The sequence below is a fragment of the Pelodiscus sinensis genome, chromosome 2 (genome assembly GCF_049634645.1).
Source record: "Pelodiscus sinensis isolate JC-2024 chromosome 2, ASM4963464v1, whole genome shotgun sequence".
Lineage (NCBI taxonomy): Eukaryota > Metazoa > Chordata > Testudines > Trionychidae > Pelodiscus > Pelodiscus sinensis.
Genome location: NC_134712.1, coordinates 206,958,391 through 206,979,594, shown reverse-complemented (window position 1 = coordinate 206,979,594; position 21,204 = coordinate 206,958,391). Strand labels below are relative to the sequence as shown.

The 21,204-nt window shown below is 40.3% G+C and overlaps 1 protein-coding gene across 1 annotated transcript in view; it reads right to left on the bottom strand.

Moving 5' to 3' along the window:
* The window catches only part of THSD7A (thrombospondin type 1 domain containing 7A), a 538,075-nt gene that overhangs the window by 183,136 nt on the left and 333,735 nt on the right, over nucleotides 1-21,204 (bottom strand). Inside the window, exons 6-9 of the mRNA XM_025180361.2 lie at nucleotides 17,935-18,183; nucleotides 16,053-16,234; nucleotides 9,024-9,179; nucleotides 6,397-6,609 (exon numbers count right to left, since the gene is read on the bottom strand). Coding sequence (XP_025036146.2) covers nucleotides 6,397-6,609; nucleotides 9,024-9,179; nucleotides 16,053-16,234; nucleotides 17,935-18,183 — 800 coding nt within the window. The remainder of the gene's footprint in view (nucleotides 1-6,396; nucleotides 6,610-9,023; nucleotides 9,180-16,052; nucleotides 16,235-17,934; nucleotides 18,184-21,204) is intronic.

Genomic DNA, 21,204 nt, shown 5'->3' with positions numbered 1-21,204 from the left:
ACCCGGAGCCTCCCGTCGCCCTGATGGCTAGTACCAGAAATTGACACGCCTGCACTGTTCCAGGAGAGGAATCTTCGCCCATCACATACCAGAGGTGCCCATTGTCTGCATTTTCCCAGGTGTGAATTATGCTTTGCACCCTTCGTGGGAAACTTGGCATCCAAAGCCATTTTTCCTAATTGGCCACTTGAGACCAGGAAGAAGCCTACGTGACCCAAGGTGTATAAAGAGGGGTTTAGTAGCCCACCCCATTTGAGCTCCAATCATCTATACCTGCTGGCAGGTATTGATTGTCTCCCGAGGTCTGTGGGACGCCCAACCTCGTCCTACTTCTTCCCGAGGGATTGAGAGAAAGACGCTGGCCACGCCAAGTCTGGAACGCAGGGGTAAGAATTATACCTGCTAGGTGTCTATTTTGCATGCATTTAATAAGAGCTCAGAGAACCAAAAGGGTTTCATGGTACCTGTAAGTGACTTATTAGTATAATTTCTGTCCTGTCCTTTGTAGTGACTGTGTTATCTGTAACATAGTAGTAGCATTTAACAACTAAGTTTACCCTGTAACAATAAAATAGTAACTGTTTAAGCTTTAACCTGACTCCTTCAGTTGCTGTAACAGAACCAAGCACAATTTTAAAAGAACTTCAGCCGGTCATAAGGGACAGATATAGGGAGAGCTTGGACGTTTTGGATCGTGTCGCTTCCAGGGGACAGATCCGTTGGGGCACCTCTCAGCCTCCCCAGGCTGCCTGCTGCGAAGGGATTTCTGTATCCTAGCAGCTAAAATCTGAGGTGTTATAAGTTCTCCCTGTAAACTAACTGGGGCGCCCGTCAACCTCCTTCAGGTTGCCCGCTGCAAGGGACCCCGGTCTCAGCAGTTGAAGTCTCGGGTGTATAACACATACGCACACACTGCCCTGACCGTCGGCTGACACCATGGTAGCTTTTCATTTTAGAAAGGGGAACAACACAAAAAAGAAATCATGCCAAACATGAAATCTCTGCAATCTGCATGGAAAATATTAAAAGATAATAGAGGCTCAATTTTTATGTATAACAAACATTAAAAAAACATAGTAGGAGGACCAAATAGTGCCACCATGGCTAAACAACAAAATAAAAGATGCAGAGGCAAAAAGGCACCATTTAAAATTGGAATTTAGGTGACAATCTGAGGCGCTATCCTAGATAGAGATGTTGATAGAGAAGGTTTTGGAATAAATGGATAAACTAAACAGTAGTAAGTTACCAGTGCAATTTCGAGGCTGGTCCTACGCTTCCTTACCAGCAGCAGCACTTGGGAAAATTCTCACTGTGGAAACGTGAGGCTTTGCACTACTTTGTGGCTCCTGATAGCCATGTTTCCTAGTGCTAAATATTGTAAACTTGGATGCCACTCTGGAGATAAATAGTAAATATTCTTGAATATCCTTCAACTTTCTGGGGTCCATTCCTGATGGGCCACAAATAATATTTCTAACTCCCCTCCGCAATTTTAATCATTTAAAAAATTTTTAAAAATTACTTTGAAAAACAGGTTTTAATTTTTACAAGCAAAATGCTAAGAAAATAAGGAATCTCATGATTTTGTTTTACTTGGTGGACTGATTGTGTAGGGTGAGAGAGACAAGAAGAGGAATAAAGAAAAAGGGTAGAATCATGCAGCAAGAGAACCAAAGAGAGGTAGCAGTGAAAAAGAGAAGGAGCAGTAATAACAGAAGTGCAGGAGGAGCAGATCAGAGGAATTAACTCATAAACAGTATGCAAAGTTCCAGGGAAGCTACATAGCCATGGTCTACACTAGGGAGTTATTTCGAAAGAACTCCCCTTACTTTGAAATCACAAGCGGAGCGTCCATACTACCAAGCCTGTTATTTCAAAATAAAGGGCTAGTTATTTTGAAATAACAACTCCTGCTTTCCATGAGGAAAAATGCTTATTTCAAAAGTTATTTCAACTTCCAAAAGTGGATGCTCCACTGCTGCTATTTCAAAATAACTACTCCCCACCACAGTCATTCAAAGTAATTACTCTTCAGTGCTTCTTGGGGCTCTAAGTTGAGGTAGCACGTCCACATTAAGGGAACCTACCTCAGACCAATTTCAAAGCTTCCCTGTATGGGGACACGCTATTTCAAAATAAGTTATTTCAAAATAATTTCCCAGTGTAGACAATCCCTTATTGTTACCTGCCACCTCTGTATGAAGGTTATGAGTAGTAGTGGTGATGTAGAGACATTGCTCCTGTGGAGTCACCCTCACCAACAGTGCCAAGTGTGACGCTCCCCAGCTCTGCCTCAGATCCCTTCTGATAAAGAAGAGGAGCAGGAGCTACCACATCCATCTCCTGGTTCCTTAACCACACCTGTATCTGCACCATGGAAGAGCTTACCTCAGAAAAGGTGAGTGGGCCCTTCAGAAGAAAAGGATGCCCATTGAGCAGCTGAAGGTGGCCCTGCAGGAGAGGGAGAAGGCAGCGACAGAAAAAAACAGCATAGTGGCCAAGCAGGAGAAGAACCTGGTTACAGGGTGCAGGCATCCTTCCAATGGATAGCAAGATGTAGGGTCATCTTTTTTCTTCTGGATTCTCTATGGGTATGTCTACACTACCCTCCTAGTTCGAACTAGGAGGGTAATGTATGCATACCGCACTTGCTAATGAAGCCCGGGATTTGAATTTCCCGGGCTTCATTAGCATAAGCGGGGAGCCGCCATTTTTAAATCCCCGCTGCTTCGAACCCCGTGTAGCGCGGGTACACGGGGCTCGAACTAGGTAGTTCGGACTAGGGTGCCTATTCCGAACTACCGTTACTCCTCGTTCACGTGAAACGAGGAGTAACGGTAGTTCGGAATAGGCACCCTTGTCCGAACTACCTAGTTCGAGCCCCGTGTAGCCGCGCTACACGGGGTTCGAAGCAGCGGGGATTTAAAAATGGCGGCTCCTCGCTTATGCTAATGAAGCCCGGGAAATTCAAATCCCGGGCTTCATTAGCAAGTGCGGTATGCATACATTACCCCGCTAGTTCGAACTAGCGGGGTAGTGTAGACATACCCTAGGATACTATTCTACAGTATCAGCACTGCTACTGAACCCCACATAGGAGACAGGTCTTACTGATCATGAGTGAAGTACAGATTAGGGATGTTAGATATCTTGTATTTTAGTAATAGTGTAGCCGCAATAAATGTTACTAAAATACTCCCCGAAAGCAGGGCTGGCAGCCAGTGCTCTCCCAAACTCCAGCCCCACTCCTAGGGAGCCCCCTGCTAACCTGTACTGCGGCCTCTGTATCAGTGGGCAGCAACCCATGTTTGCGGGGGGCCTGAGTATCCCATGGAGCAGCCTCTGTGCACAGCGAGCCTGGGACCACTGCGGACAGAGACTCTTCTGAAGTAGCAGCCTCTGTCAATGGGGGGCCCAGGCTCCCTGCAGAGAGAGGCTGCTTCAGCATTCCACCCTGCCACCCTCAGAGGTGGGGTGCCTCTCCTCTAAGCTGGTGCTTGTAAGGAGTCAGTTTCTAAGTCAGCTCCTACCTGTCTCCCCTGCTGCTTCTGTGGAAAGCAGGTTTGTATGTGGTTACGTGTGAATATGCATATAACAGAATAGTGTTACATTTTCAATAAAGATGGCATTTTGCCGTATCCCTTTAAAAAGATCCTGTGACATTCTTTCAAGTATAACAGTATCCTACATCATTACAGATAACTGGCAGCGCTACCTCGTGACAGCCAAGAGACATCCTAAAAGCTTCTTTTTCACCTCCTGAATTATACAGTTTATGTCTATGCAATCCATGCCCACTATCCAGCCTCTGCACAAACCTACACAGAAGCCAGACTAATCACTGGTGAAAAGACAAATGCACTCACATCAGCAAACTATAGGTGTATGCTACTCAGCAACAAACTACACTGATCAACAACAATTCAGTAAGGTTCAGAGAAAAACACAGAGTAAATATCTGAAAACAAGCAATCCCAACTCCCCTCCAATTTAAATTCTGTCCTAAGTCCATCACTAAGGACCTGATCCAGAGCTCATTCAAGACAACAGAAGTACACCCATCGACTTCAGTGGCCTTTGGATCAGGGTCAAACAAAGAACTGCCCACCTCTCTGTAAAAGGCTATGGTTAAGTGATTCAACCACATGCTCCAAGATATATTATAGTTACAATAATCCAGATAGGGACAAGAAAATCTACACTATTGAAAAACATACTGAACAGATCAAAAGTTATGGAAGAGAAAACAAATTCTGCCCTCTACCACTAAAGAAAAGAAGAGAAACGTAAAATAAAGTAAAATGAAAAGTATGGGGTTTTTTTCCTGTTTGCAGATTGCACTGAATTTTTATGACAAACTTCATTATCAGAATTGGCAAGCAAAAATATTCATGTATGGCAAAGGGACATTTTTCATCAAAATTAGTTTTCATAGGAAAGAACTGTACTATTAGGCTTTGTCTAGACTACGCCAAAGTTTTGAAAGAGGATATGCAAATTCTGCAGGAATTTGCATATCTTCTTCAGATCTCACTTTTCACAGCAGAGCTTTTGAAAGTGAAAGTAGTCGAGATGTGTTTTTTTCAGCAACCGCCCCCCTCTTTTCGAAAAGCCACTCTTCCTCAAAAAATGAGGTTTATGTGGCTTTTCGAAAAAGGGGGAGTTTGCCGAAAAAAATGCATGCCAGCAACTTTCACTTTCGAAAACTCTTCTTTCGAAAGTGAGATCAGAAGAAGATATGCAAATTCCCGTGAAATTTGCATATCCTCTTTCAGAACTTGGGCGTAGTCTAGACGAGCCCTTATTGTGGAGAAAGGACAGGAAGGGAACTCTTGTATAAAAGAATGTTGCTGTGCAAGGAGAATAAAATATAAATCATGTTTTTATGTCATTCTACATTATCAGTTTCCTTCCAGGGATGAAAACTGTTAGGTACTAAACACAGAATCCTCTTTGCTATGAACATAAAAATGAAAATTATATTGTATTTTCTCAGTTTTCTCAACTGAGCCCCAAACTCAATTCTGAAACAAAACATAGAGCTAAAGCTCAAACCTAGATCCAGAGTTTGCACAAGTAATCAATTCCAACTCCCTGTGCCCAGTTTAATTACAAAACAACATTTGGTGCAGCTTCTAAATGCTTAACTGGTGATCTCTTGGTTAATCCTATATACGGTATTTACAGGTCTTTGCTTTACTGTAGCCAGTACAATTATTTTAATGTATATGCAGCTCTGAGTAGACTGTAACATTACTAATAAACACTCTCAACATTCATACAGGAGCCTTTTGCAGATTAATATATTTTAAATGTGTAGCTTGAATTGTTAAGACTTAATATTCTCTCTCTCTCTCTCTCTCTCTTCCCTCTTCTCCCCGCCTGTCTGCTTTCATTTATTATAGCTAGATGGGCAAGTGAGGAAAAGTGATGCATGTCACAGGTTGTCAAACCAACTTCATAGCACACATCACATACTTTGTTTTTTAATACAAAGAGATTATCTAGCTCCCAGATATTTCTAACAACAAGGCACTTTACTTTGCTCACCCTTAATATTTATGTGTATTGCTCAGTGGGACAAATTTATCAGTGAAATTACATCAGTGAATTCAGCGAAGTTGACCCATTGAGCAATAACTCCATGTCTTCTTGTTCATTTTTCATTTATTGTTTATTTTCAGCTTCTCTTTCTCAAGAGGCCACTAAAGAGGATTCCTCTGAAAAAAAATCTATGGAAAGAAGAGCCCAGTACTACATCATTTGGTGGCCACACCATACATGGCCAATATATGAAGAACAATGAATTCTAATTGAAAGGCTTCACCACAAACATTGACTATCCTGAGCGAAATCAGGAATATTACATTTTCACTCTCAATCTGTGAGGGTATGTCTATACTAGTCCCCTAGTTCGAACTAGGGAGGCTAATGTAGGCATTCAAAGTTGTAAATGAAGCCCAGGATTTAAATATCCTGGGCTTTATTTGCATGTTCCTGTTGGGTCACCATTTTTAAATGCCACTAGTCCGGACTAACTGCCCGCGGCTACACGCGGCAGTCAAATGTTAACTTGAACTAAGTCCTTAGTTTGAGTTAACTGTTATACCTAGTGGAATGAGGTGTAACAGTTAACTCAAACTAAGGACTTAGTTCAAGTTAACGTTTGACTGCCACATGTAGCCGCGGGCAGTTAGTCCAGACTAAGGGGATTTAAAAATGGCGGCCAGACGGGAACATGCAAATAAAGCCCGGGATATTTAAATCCCGGGCTTCATTTGCAACTTCGAATGCCTACATTAGTCTCCCTAGTTCGAACTAGGGGGATAGTGTAGACATACCCTGAGACAAGTGACTGACTAAAACCACACATTTGTTGAGTGAACATCTTACCATCGCTGTTGATACAGACCACCTCTGGAACTTGAGTGCCAGGTCCACATTGCTTCTCATTGTCTGGTATGCACTCTTCTAGTTTCACTATTCGCCAGTCATAGCAAGAGGGCTCCTCACATGGGATAGCTTCAAGAAGATGAGGGCAATTTCCTGTCCCTCCAGTACCTCCTGTAGGTTCATTAGTGATGGACCGCTTCCTTAATTTAAAACCTGAAGTGAGAGTAAAAACAAGACAAAAATATAGTAAAAGATAAAATGAAAAGCATTTGTATCTGCCAAAAGCTGAGTGAAGGGTTCTGTGTTTCTTCTGTAATAGTCAACTGCATATTTAAAGCAATAAAGGCAGCTGTGTTCTTTACTCTGCTGAGACAGCAGATGTCGTGAACCTGGAACAAACAGTTCACTGAAATGATTTGGAATGTGTCCTGGTTAAACCCCTTTTTGTCCCTTTGGAGTACCCCTCTTAGGTGAATGCCTGGTGTCTGGCACTTCATTCTGAGTGGAACCACAGGTCCAACCACTCTGTCTTGGGTTGGGACTCTTGGCTGAAGCCCTCCCCCCTGCATTCCCAACCCATGTTAAGACTGCTTACACATTTCTACACGCTTCATGTCCAAAAGAGGCATAGAGAGTCTGCAACAGAGGCCCTCTGTTTTGACAAACTCAAGCAGTAGGGGGCAGAAGTCCCAAGCCAGGTGCCCCATGTACTGACTGCAGCCACGAGAGGAGGGGGGGGACAGGAAGCCTGGGCTCCAGCTGCAGCTGTGAGGGGCAAAAGCCTCTAGCCCAAGTGGGGGCAATGTGGAGCAGAAGCCCTGAGCTGGGAACCAAGGGAGGAAGGACAGAAGCCCGGAACACAGCTCTGGGGCTGCTGCAGGGTAGACGTGAGGATGTGCCACCCTCGTTTCTGTGCTGCCTCCAGAGGAGGTTCATTTTCTCTTTAAGAGTGGCCGTGCAGGGAAATGGTAACTCCTGTCCCTCCCCATGTGGCCAGACTATAAGCTAGGAGCCCCTGACTCCCAGAAGCACAGGGAGAACAAAGAAGGGATTATTTCATGGTCTTTGACACATTTTTCATGGCCATGAAATTGGTAGGGTCCCAAGAGTAAACCCTATAATTACAAAACAATAAATAAGAGATATGCAACAGATTGCAGCTCAGTCCATATAATCAGCTATTTGTAACAATTTCATGCTCAAAACCATGGTAGTATAGATGCCATTTATCTGCTGAATAACACCTACAGTCCTATCAGGGAGGGAAGGGATGGAGTGTTCTCAGAAAGGTTTGCACTTTTTCAGAAGGGTATTAAAACCCCCTGCTTACACAGAGCTAAAAGTCTGGTCTGCATCTTACCACCCTTACATTTTCTCCACGTTGAAACATTGACAATACATATTTAAATACATGGAAAATAAAGTGTAAGTTTCCTGATAGCCATGTCTTCACATTTAAAAATGTCTTAAAGGGAGCTGGCATTTTTAGCAAGTGTCCAAATCTGAAACACAGACATACCCACACCCACAAATACCTATCAAATATTTGTATGGTAAAACAACAGATAAGTAACATAAATAGCAGCACTAAGAATAGGCAACCGCGTGTTAGCCTAATGACTGCTCCCCCCACCCCCAGGCCTCAAATTTTTGAAATGGTCCCTGCCAAAAAATTATTGCCCACCCCTTGGTTACACACTTACCCAATTACCCACTTTTTAACATCACTAGTAAGAAGTGTACTCTGCAAATGAAATCTCCTGCTCTAACATTTAGCCTAATAGTCTACTGGAAAATTTTTAAGGCAGTCTTGACTTGTAAATTCCAGAATGGCTTGGGAAGTTCTGACTTCAGAGACTGCAGCTCTTTTTTTCTTGTGACACAGTCACAATATATACTGTGATCTGGAGAGATATTCAAGCTGGATCCCCCTCAATTTAAGAAGAAGCCCTGCGCTTTGTAATTGTCCAGTAATAGCTGAGATCGGTCAACCTACAGAAATTACTAGAAAATCCATCTCTTTTCCAAGGCTTTTGAGAAAGAAGGAGAACCCTGAGAGGTGTTATTTAAAGGGTGGATTATATGGGTTGGGGTTTTGGGGGGGGGGGGGTTTGGCTGGTTATTTTCTGAGTTTGAAGGCTATTGCATGCTCTCTTGCTGGTATAAATATGACTATTATTGTATTGTCAAAGATGCCTAAAAATTGGAATTTTTTTTCAAGTATTGTTTACAAATGAAGTAACAATGTTGTTTTTGTTTTAAAAAGCAGGTACAGTAAAACTCCAATAGTCCGGCACTCCTGATAGTCCGGCATCAAAATGACAAGAGCCTAGTGAGTGAGCTTCGGCAAAAAATGAGTCACAAGGTAACAGCGGCAGCAGCTGAACTGAGCAAAAAGGGTAAAAAAGGCTTAAAACTAAAACATTACAGTATACTGTATACAGTATGTACAATAAAAAGGGTTTAGAACACTTTATATACAGTATATAATGTATACAGTATATATATATAACCAGCTTATAGTACCTCCTGATAGTCCGGCATACAGTATTTGATAATCCGGCACCACCTAGGTCCCATAGGTTCCGGATTATCGGAAGTCTACTGTATTTAAAATGTGTACATACCTTTTTTGGCTTGCTGGTCATCACAGCTTTCATAGGTGCATGGTCCCCAAGCTGTCCAAGCTGACACTTCGCATTCTGTTGGACAAGGTATATGGCACAATTGGGTGGTGCTGGGTATAGGTCCTGTGCACAGTTGCCAACTCACAGGCTTGGAAGCTGCGTATAAGAAAGATGACAGATGACATACCTTTACCACTTGCATAATGTTCTGCCTCAAGTTGACACCACTACTCTTCGGTCAGAAAATCTTCTGTCTCATCATTTTGATCTGATGAAGTAAAACTACTCCCCTAAAATAAACTTAGGGAACTCACTGCCTGGACTGAATCAAACCAGGTTATGTGGAATCAGGAAGATTCCACAAACACTGGCATATTCTCTAGGACTTAGCTCTTGCAGTTAATGAATGGAGTATTGGGCCCCTATGAAAATCAGCACTCTGCTCTCTTACTGAGTGCCTCTTGACTGGAAGAAAACAACAGAAATGTACATTTTCATTCACCTTAATAGGTTGTTGCAAATGCAAAGCCTAGTTATAACCACATAAATATTAACACTTAGGTATCAACCAAATCAGAGACATTGAATTTAAATCACTGAAATATAACAATGACAGATTCTTTTTGTTTTCCTTTGGCCATAAAGCTCTTGCACGCACACAGAAAAGCACCCACCTGTAGAAGTTATGAAGTGTTAGCTTTAATTGGCTCAAGGAAAACTGTATTTAACATACATAGCTTTTTAATCTAGTATACAGTATAATTACTTCCAACAACGTGCAATCAGACTGCACTGAAGGGATCTGTGCAGACTGGAAGCCCTGTTTCTTGAAGACCAGATAAGGCCCATAAGAGAACAGAACCACCTGTTCTCCTATAATACATGGAAAGCCAAGATACAACCTTCAGCACACTATAGCCCAAGCTCTATTGCCCTCTCGGCACAAAGGCACAATGGAATTCCCTTTCTAGCATGTTGCCTATATGTGTGTATCTGTTGCCAACCAATAAATGCATTACTTTATTACAATGTATTTCTACCAATAACTCTCAAAAGATCTTTCATAAGTCAGCACCTCACAAAATACTTAAAACTAAGCACAGAATGTAGATCAGATATTCAGATTACCTCTGTCCAATTGATCAAACAGATGTGATTTCCCCAAAGTTAAAAATCATGACTGCTCCTTAAGAATTGAACTTTTAAAACAAGAGTGTTTTTTTTAAATTAGAGTTCTGTTCTGCCAGTGTTATTCACCTTAAGTAGCACCTCATGCTGTCTACAGTTCCATATTGATTACAACTACTTGTACAGCAAGATACTACTCAGGGGAAGCATAGGTAGCAGAATCAAGCTCCTGAGGATCACAGGAACACAGCAGTAACAGAGATTTGATGAATGAGCTGCATGCAATTGTCAAGGAAGTAGAGTCTCTTCAGGGGTGGCCCGTGCATATAGGCAGACTCGGCAGTTGCCTAGAGCACCGCATTAAACAGGGCACCCAATGATGACGCACTGCCGTTGAGGGCTTTGGATGCGGGGGCGCCCATCGCGCATTCCGCCTAGGGCTCCAGTTGCCGGCATCTCATCTCGGGCCGCCCCCGAGTCTCTAATTCATATGTATGTGCACTGCATGCACCTGCTTTTGCCTGCCTGACCCTTCAGGTAATACAGATCCCTTTTAGCCACAGGCCCAGCTGTGGGTAACTCATAGCTACATTTTGAGAGGGAGGGAAAGAGATGGCAGCATCCCATCATGATGCCTTGTGCATGGTTTTGTCCTGCTTTGCTCCATGAAGCAAAGATGCAGTGTGGAGAGGGCAAATAGCTATAAAACATATTCCAGAACTCCCAATGCCATCTTTTAACACAAGATGACAATACTGGAAAGAACAAGTCTAACATCCACGCAGTGCTATGGTGAGGACCTAAACCGCAATATACTGTAGCCTGCGTTAGGGTGTTATGGGGCTGGAGAGTCTTTCAGCCTCTCCTGTTGAGGCTGTTTCACTTTGCAAATGGTGACTGGAGTAGTGCCTAAGTCACTCTGATAAAGGTTATAAAGGGAGAGAGAGGAGGTGCCAGAGGCAGCATCACCATTTGTGTAAACTAAGTCTGTCACTCCCTTTGCTTTTGCTAAAAATACCAGAAATGTTACATTTCAAGTTGACTACAATATTTTGGTTTTGACATTAAATTAACTCCCCAATTTTTTTTTGATTCATCAAAAATTCCAAAACATTCGGATTTTGGTTAAACCTCAACCTATTTTTCAAACCTGTCACCAAATTTAAAAAGTAGTTCTTTGCACGGCATTGCTTCCCAATGTTCATTCCTAAAACACAGTTTTAGCTAAAAACTCATCAACAGTAATAATGACTGACTGCAAAATCTTCTCTGGGCCTCACCAGCTTCTCTGATACATCTCGAATTAATGTTGTGTGTCGAGTATACAGTGATTGACACAATGCAGCACTGTGCATCTCTGTGCATGACAAAGGGGCATTTCTCTTCAGCCATCATTTCCCTAACAATTCCAGGAAGCCACTGTGCACAGCTGATCTATCTGAAAGCTCCTGAAAGTTATGATTTCTTTTATACACATCACTTCGCATCCAGAGAGTTCCCAAAGCATTTTGTTTGCTATGTATCTAAAATTCATATCAGCCACAAGTGTTAGAGTACGATAAACATTATTTATTTTCTTTACAATACTGTGGAACAGAGGCAAAGATGGACCTTCTATTAGCATCTCAATCCCATTATCTTCAGTGGCTTTACTCTAGATTTACACCAGTGCAAATGAACTTGGAATCTGATCTCTGATTTGACTTGAGATGATTTGAAAGAAGCTACTAGATACAGAAGTTAAGAGACAAAAGACAAAAGACGTTTCATTGCTTCCCTTTCATATTTTCTTTTTGTGCATTTGTGGTAGATGTTGTGATTTGTGGTAGATGGTGCTTGGTTCTTTTACGTCCCCTGAACATTGAGTCAATAATGCTAAATCACACAGGCTCTGTGTGGTTTTCAGATAGTTTGCTCAAATTTTGGATACAGATGAGAAAAAACAGAATGTGCTTTGCTAACAAGCTCTCATTTTCCTCCTACCTAACCAGAAAATTAGGTTCAAGTTTGGAATGGTTTTCAAGTTTGGTTTGGGAGATTAAACAAATAAAAAATCCAAACAAAAATACACACATAGGTTTCTCCCACCTCATTTTCTCTTACTGTGTTCTAAAAATCTAGAAGTTCACCTTTCTCCTAAAGTGGGATAAAAATCAAACAAATTATGGGTTGCTAACTCAGTATGTCTAGTCCTAAAGAATAATACCTACTAGCAAGTGCCTAGAAAATAATTTGTTCTCTCCTGTACTCTTTATTGGTCAGATAATTCACTAGAGAAGTTCATGCAGCAAGACAGAAGTCTACAAGCATGAGGACTGTAGATTTTAATCAATTATCACCAGAAAAACACAAACTCCTCTTTTGGTAAACAGTGGACTAAATTCATTATGGACATGCACTAGCTCCATCTCTGGCAGAGTCCCAATTGATCAGTGTGGGTCCAAAGTGGCCATCATGGGGTCACACACAGACTGGTGCTGAAGATCAGCTAATTCTTTGCATTCTCTGGGCCGCTTCTGCCAATAGGGCCAGAGTGTTGAAGAAAGAGCATTTGTATATCCAGGTCACAGCAAGAGGGCACCATTTTTTTCCAGGACACTAGTTGCTCTACCCTCACAGGAGCAGAGGAAACAAGCATTAATAAACAACACCACACTAACAAAAGAGAACATCACATGTTTCCTTCCCAGTTTTCTATAATGTATCTGGTCGAGTTTACTACCACTTCAGACACTGATCCTGCAAACACATGCACACCCATGTATATCTATGTATGTAAGTAGTCTTTTTCAGGTCAGTGGTTAAGTACACAATTATACCAGAAGAGAGCCAAGGAGAAGTTGAATGATTTGCTTAAAGTATACAGCAAGTGAGTGCCAGAACAATAGAACCTAGAAAGCCTTAATTTCCAGCTACCTGTGTCAACTGCTACACTATACATCATACTCCTGCTCAGCTTGTAAACTTGTAATTTCTGAAATGAAGATCATAAATTTCTTAATCTGATTTATAGGTATATACCAAAGCCAAAAAGCTGGTATATACATTCAAAGTTCAAATTCTTATCTGAATTATACAAATATCCTGAATCAGCAAAACAGAGCTGAAAATAGCAAAGGAAAGTGGAATTGGAAGGCCAAAGAAATTCACAGCACTTCAGGGCCAAGATGGGAAGTGTAAGTGAAAAATATTTATCAGAACATTTCAAAACCCTGATAGAGGTTTTGTTTGAATCTGTGCTATTGGTTTGTATTACAGATCTGACACTTGATGTGTATTTTGCTCTCATTTTTTAAAATTATTTTGAGCATTATGAGTGAAACCCCACAAATACAGTTCTATTTTAAGAGAGAGACTTTTTTATATATAGCCAGCATAGTACTCCCAAAGGGGACAGTGCCTCCTTGCACACTTTTGATTGAAATGTCAGGTAGAAGGCTTTAATTACCTACCTGTTATTTCAAAAGTGATTGATAGAAGTGGTGCAGCACTAGACTTCGACTTGCTCTGTGACTGACTTTCTGAAATAATAGGGAAACACCACTATGAGTACGTGACAATGGAAGTTTCCAAAACAGCCTTGCTGAGATAGCATTAGCTGTTTATACAGAGCTACATTGTATGAAGGGGTTTCCCACTGCTAGAGTTGTGGGATTTTCCCCCTTCTGTTCTTGAATCTTTGTGTGTGTTTAATCACATCATTTAATCACACAGAATAGCTGTTTCTAAGGGTGCACAGAAGCTGCTAAAAATCCTCTTTAAGTCTGTCTCCTAATATGTAAATGTCCCCAGAGCTTTTTAAACTAAAACCCACTTCACCTCTAGTTTGAGCTCTTGAAAAAAGTGTTCTCATGTTTATGCATCCCCGACTAGTTACATTTTAAACAGCTGTCTGGGGCCTAGAGAGATTACCTCCTGATGGGCTCTGCATATTCCTGTCACATTCTGATAAGGACAGATTTCACACAAGCCTAAGCCAGCAAGACTTCACAGCCTACACATCATCATTCTGAATAATACACTGCTGCTGGTTTTACTGTTGACTCTCTTTAGTTGAGAGTTTGTCAGTCTTTACTTCTAAGGCAGGGGCCTCTAAACTTGGTCCCATAGGAAATCTGCCAAGAGCCCTGGGGCTGCAACTAATTTGTACCAAATGAAGCAGACTGAACACCTCCTCCCTCAAATACGCAGGTGCAACCAATGGTGCATAGAAGATTCAGAAAACAATCTTCCATTTGAATCCAAGCAGATGTATTCAAATGGATGCTGGGACCAGTAGTTTCCACAAGCTGCAGTACCACATTAAAGATATCCTATGCTAGAGAACTCTGTAAGCTTCAATGTGGCCATCTCCGTTCTGAATGTTTAACTATGCATGCCAAGTCAAGGGTGTCCTTTACCTTGAGTGTATGGATATATTTCTTTGTGTCAATGTAAATGTGTAGCAGACAGCTGCATAATGTATCAAAATAAATGTCATCAGAATTGTGGGCTAAATGCACTTAGTGTAATTTACTGTCTTGAAGGATTTCTAAATTACCAAGAATAAGTTGTTCATTTCAAGTTACTTTTGCTGCTGTGGCATAATGTCCGTTAATGTAAATTACTCACTGAGATTTTGTTCTTCAAAAATGCATATAATAATATAGTTGAACTCAGAAAATAATTGTATGTTAACTATATTGAGCTAGATGATTATAAGACCCCAATATCACAGAAACTGTCCAACTCATTAACATTATACCTATTAAGCATGGAATGTTTATTATCTACATTCTGCAGACAGGAACTTTCTTAAAGGTCAGATATAAAGTCTGTGGCAATACCAGGAACTGAACCCAAATCTCCTAACTCCCATTCGAAACTCAACCACAAGATTATCCTCTTACTTTCATCTGCAGCATATTTTTGTATCCAGCACACCTTTATGAAGGTAAGTATCCTCTAGCAAAATAACTACTTTCTTTGAAAAAGGTTAGGGACTGATTCTTCACTCATTTACACTGGTGTAAATCAAGAATCACTGGATGGAGTTCACTTACATGGATGTAAGTGAAAAGAAACTAGGGATAAGTTTTCCCTTCTCTCTCTTTTTTTAAGAGCTGTAGAGGCTGCAAGCATGAGAAACTTGTGGGATTTTTGGTTTGCAGAAATTCTCTTTATATAAACCTTTTTTCCTGTTTCAATTTTGGGGGTGCAGGTCCACACAAGTATCATGATGAGTTGCAGTTTTTCACAAAAACAGGAACTCTACATGAAAGTCTGTCAAACCATCAAATTTTGCCTGGTTTCAAATGAAAACAAATTTAGTGATCTTTTTGAACCTATAAAGTTGCTTCACATATATATTTCCATGTTGACTTTATACATGATTTACAGGGTTTTTTTTGTAGGTGCAACATATATAAGCACGAGCAGTGCTTTTTTTTTGTGACGATACTGCCCGGTACCCAGAACCAGCACCTCCAGACACAGTATCATCATTTCCAGTCAGAGCTCAACAACTTTTCCCTTCGAGTACTAGCACTTTTTTTTTTAAACACAAAAAAAGCACTAAGCAGAGGAAGTTAAAGTGATTTACATGAGGTCATACAGAAAATCTTTGGCAGAAATGGGACCAGAACCCAGAGTTCCTGACTCTGCGTCTTATATCTTTCTTACCACAACACCAGCTTAGAGTAAGGTGCAGACATTTGCAGATTAAAGTATGAATCCATCCCTCCTGGAATTAAATATTTCCACTTCAATTAGATTTAAAAAAATAGAGCACAGTAACCTATAATGAAATAAGACACTTGTGACAAAAGACAATGGAGGTCAACCCTCCCTCCCCTATCCTCTCCCCACATGCTGAAGTGTTCAGTTTTCACACTAATTCAATTGCAAGTGAATGAAATTTACCTTCTTTTTCCTTGAGGGTATTTAAATAGGAGAGGAGATTTTCATTAGCATGCACACAGTACACCTCACGTGTTTGAATTCCACCTCCACACAGAGCTGTCTGATTCCCTCGTCTTTTGTCCTGCTGACTAAGTAAAGGGTCAACACGACATTCTGTCCACTCTGTGGTTCTCCAGCCATACCTGAATCAAAGTAATTGAAAATTGGGTGGATTAGCTCTGTAAAACATGCACAGCCACACGAGATAATCTTGTATTAGCAAATACTAAGTGTCCTAATATTTCTGACTCATTATCTAGAAAGTTTGGCTCCTCAAAAATCTTTATTTTACAGATATGCATAAGGTTTGGGTTTCTACACTGATTGGCCTACTTTTCCATTATTTCATTTTTGAAGAGATTATATTTAGGAAGATATTTACTTAAGTTTAATCAGTGGAATTCATTATTTTACTGCAAGGAAGAAGAAAAATGTCACATGGAAAGAAATTGAGTTTTATGTTCAAATCTGCCAGCCCTCAGGTTTGTGACTTGGCATTTGTTTAGAACTAGACAGCTATAATAAAACAACACAGAACAAAAATCAAAGAAATATGAACACTGAAAAACTAACACCTGAAAGAAGAAAAAAAGGAAAATCATCCAATTTACCATTGATAAAAAGTATGAAAGTTTCTCCTGCATATCAAGGTAAATTTATAATTGTGCTTTTTATATCCTTTTTCAAAAAATCATTTCAGAGTTCCTTTTTCACCATCAAGAGAGTAAGATGGTTTCTCTGCAGCGCTCAAGCACCTCTACTCAGTACTGACAAATGATGAGAAGCTGTGAGCTATCTAATCAGTAAGTGCATAGAAAAGAAGATCTGTGACTCCAAGTTAAAACCTCAATCCGACTTATGAATTGAAAGAAATGTCATAGGATTCTCTACCCAACAAGTACTTTAAGGAGATATCAAGGGAATCATTTCTTAATGCTACTGGAGATAGAGAATGATATTTCTCCTCTTCAAGGAAAATGGTGTTCCATAGTCAAAATGCACAGATTCAAAAAGGCGTAACATCAAATGCCGTTTCCTCAACAGTTCTTTTCAGGCAGGTAAAAAGCAAAGTTGTGACTGTTAATATTAATCTCAATTAGATGTTAAAGATTAAAGCAATCTCCTGAATCTAAAGTGCTTGCTGTCAAACTTCCTACACTTTAAACAGGGCAAAATTATTTGCTATCACTTTTAGCCTCTTCCCCTCCTGATTTAGGGCTTAGGTCTTGCCTCCTTTAATCAGCCTAAATTCTCAATGAAGTCAGATAGGAGTTTGGCTGCTCAAAGAATACATATCAGCTTGTTACGGTGTGACATACTTAGTATGTGATTAGTGATAGAAATGTAGCCGTGTTAGTCATCATCTAATAAACCATCTTGTTAGTCTTTAAAGTGCTACATAGTCCTGTATTTTGTTTTAGTATGTGATTGTCTCTCCCTCCCCATACTTCAAACAAACAAGGATGGATTCTAGCAGAATGGATCTGTTGGAAAACTACCACTGAATCAAGAAATTAGTTTTACTATGCCCTTAAAGCTTTTTCAAAGTAGTCAGTACATGTAAGTGTATCAATGCACACACAGTTGTTCATATTTAAAAAGTCATCACTTATGAAGTTACATAAGTTATTTCTCTGTATTTAGAGTATGAAGTAACTTCAACTGCAGCTACATGGAAATGTTAGCTTTTAGAGGGATCACTGAAAATGCACACACATAACGCAAACCCTAATATTTTCTTTAAATGCACTTGCACTGTTATTCAAATTATCATCAGTGTCCTGCACCCTCCCATGGGAAGTAAAGTATTCATTTTGATGAGGTGGGATTCATTAACACTTACGTAATACATGGTGCCACACCATCTCCTTGAGAGCTACATTGCTCTGTTTCTTCTAGTTCTGGGCATTCACTTTCACTGCCAATAGCAAACTGCTTAATGGTCCGTGTTCTTGTACGATTTCCTTTAGGGGATGACATATCAAAACATGTTTTCGAACATGAGCTCCACTCAGACCACTCTGACACCTGGCACTCCTTAATGATCACACAGGACTGGAAGGTAATTGGCAACTTGTCTTGTTGGCAAAAGCTGTAAAAAGAGCAGTAAGATCTTAAGCACCTGTTCACAAGCAGTTACGAATCCCTATGTGAATATGCTATTCCCTGAACTGAAAAACACACCCACTTAGGAAGTATTTATTTCTGCTGAGAACTGTGGATCATTTTGCGGGTGTGTCAGGCCATATTCTGCAAGTCCTTATTCACACAAAGATTTCTCTGGCTTTAACTCTCTAAATAAGAGTTGGGTGAATAATATATGGCTGCTGGAAATGTCTTGTCAAATACAGTATAGCACCTTGCTTTTTTAGGGAGTGCAATGCAACAATGTTTTAAAGAAATATTGGGGTTAAATGTTAAATATACATTTTTACCTACCTGTCTCCACTGTATGACAATACAATAAATGAAAACAAATCGGTTTGCTATCACTTTTTTGTTGTTTTTAGTTCCACATTTGTGTGTTTAAAAACATCAGAATTCAGCATCAAAGATGCTCACAATGTGAAAATGGCTGGTCAGACAGTGCTGGCTTCTCTTCAGTTGTAGCCGATCTAGTACTTTACAAAACAACTACAAATACATTACATACTATTCTATGTAAGCAACTGATATAGTTGCAACAAATATGTGACAATTTGTAGGAGTTTACAGGGAGTTATGATGGCTGTATTATGATATAGTCCACACTATGAAATGGAGCATAAACGTGGTCTTTAATTCCCTTTTCCTAGGGCAATCTATCTGCTTCAACCCTATGGGCTCATCTACTCTGCCTCTTTTTTGCGAAAGAGGTAATGCAAATGAAGTGCTCATTAGCAACTTCTTGAGATTCATTTACATATTCTCTTCTGATGCTTTTTGCGGAAAAGGTTTTTGCGCAAAAAAAGTGGAGGGTAGACGGGTCCATTTTGCACAAAGAAAACTCTTTTGCCCAAGAACCTGTAAACCTCATTTTTTGAGGAATGAAGGTTCTTGCACAAAACTGACCCATCTACACTGCTTTTTTGTGCAAAAACCTCTTCCACAAAAAGCATCAAAAGTTGCTAATGAGCACTTCATTTGCATTGCCTATTCCGCAAAAAAGAGGCAGTGTAGAAGTAGCATTTGTGAGCTTTGCTTCACTCACGTTATATAGACTTTCAGGAAGACTTATGTTCCTAAATGCCTACATAAGTTTTGGAAAGACAACTTCCACACTTTAACAAAAAGTATTCTACAGAGAAAAGTTAAGCCTTTTGCATTATAGTTTGATTCACAATAATAAAGAAAATCTACAGAAAAAATAAGCAAAACAACATCTTGATTAGACTGGTCAGAATACCAATGCTTTCATCAGTTACAATCATTCATATTCATCCACTTGTTCTAATACAGGCTACTCAGTTTTGAACTAACTAATCACTCAGAAAAAAGATGTGCACATCACTGCAGATAGTTCAGTGTTAACATTCTGCTCAATAAAGCTTAAAACACAACGAATAGTCTAATAGCGCCTTAAAGGCTAACACAAACATGTAGATAGGATCATGAGCTTTCCTGGGCACAACCCACTTCTTCAAATGAATTACAAAATAAGGATGGGAGGGGGAGAAGGAAAAAGGGGAAAGAAATAGTCAATTAGAGTGTTCCTGCCATACTGTATAAACCTGACAGAGAAGTGTTCTTAGAAAACAAACAATGGGTACTTAAGTTATTAGGATGTGGAAGTTAGTGTGCTAGCCAGGTAGTCTTCATTCATACCTTTATGATGGAATTCCTGTAAATGAAATTAAGTTCCAAGGCTTCCCTGTGTATTTGGTTTGTGAATCTGCTCAGTGTATGGCATGCCATGTAGATGGAACAGATAGCTCAGTGGTTTGAACATTGGCCTGCTAAACCTAGGGTTGTGAGTTTAATCCTTGCAGAGGCCATTTGGGGCAAAAATTTGCCAGGGATGGTACTTGGTCCTGCTGTGAAGACAGGGGACTGGACATAATGACCCAGGTCCTTTCCAGTTCTAGGAGATAAATTAATGGAGATTGCCTAACATATGTTTTGATGTATTTAGAATGGGATAGAAAATAATACTGCCAATTGCTGGACCAGTGTTATAGCTTTTGATGTATAAATGTGAATGTCAAAGGTGGGGAAAATTGCCTTTGTAGTGTATTAACTAGTTAATATCTATATTTAAGCCCAAGTTAATAGTATTGAACTTGTAAATGAATTCCAGTTCAGCAGTCTCCCTCCGTAATTGGGCGATAACATTCCTTTGTAGAAGAATAGCTCCTTTTAAATCCATTATTAAATGTCCAGGGAGGTTAAAATGTTCCTATGTGTTACCATTCCTGATGTCTGATTTGTGCCCATTTATCCTTTATCACAAAGACTGTCGGTTTGGCCAATATACATGGCAGAGTGACACTGCTGGCACTTGATGGCATATAACACATTAGAGGATATGCATATGAGCTCCTAATATTGTGGTTTATGTGGCAATTTCCCCGCCTTTGATATTCACATTTACACATCAAAAGCTATGAATGGGACATATTCAGCCTGACACAATTAGCTTAACACTGGTCTTACAATTGACAAGTAATTGCTTTTGCTGTTATATATACCCTGGATTCTGTAATTTCCACTCCAACTCATCTGACAAAGTGGGTTTTACCCATGAAAGTTCCAAGGCTTGCGATATATTTCTTAGTCTCTAAAGTACTATTGACTATTTTATACAGTTCTTGGAACTGTTTGAGATTATTAGCAGGTGTATGCATGGGTGGTATGACTGCTTCACCTGGCAAGGAGGAGGAATTATTGATTGGGGAAGTGTTCTCATTGTTAGTGGGACTGTGATCCTCCTCACCTTACAGCTTGTCATCTAGGAAGGCAGATGCTGAGTTATGTGTGTCAGTAGAAGGTAATCCAATGGCTTGCCTAATTAATGTGGATGGGATGGTGTAATGATGTTATAATTTGCCCAAAGGCACCAGGGCAGCCACTGCATAGGGTTAGATAATGGTAGGCAGAGCCTGGGGTCCCCATACCACAGTTGCACAGGGCAGGC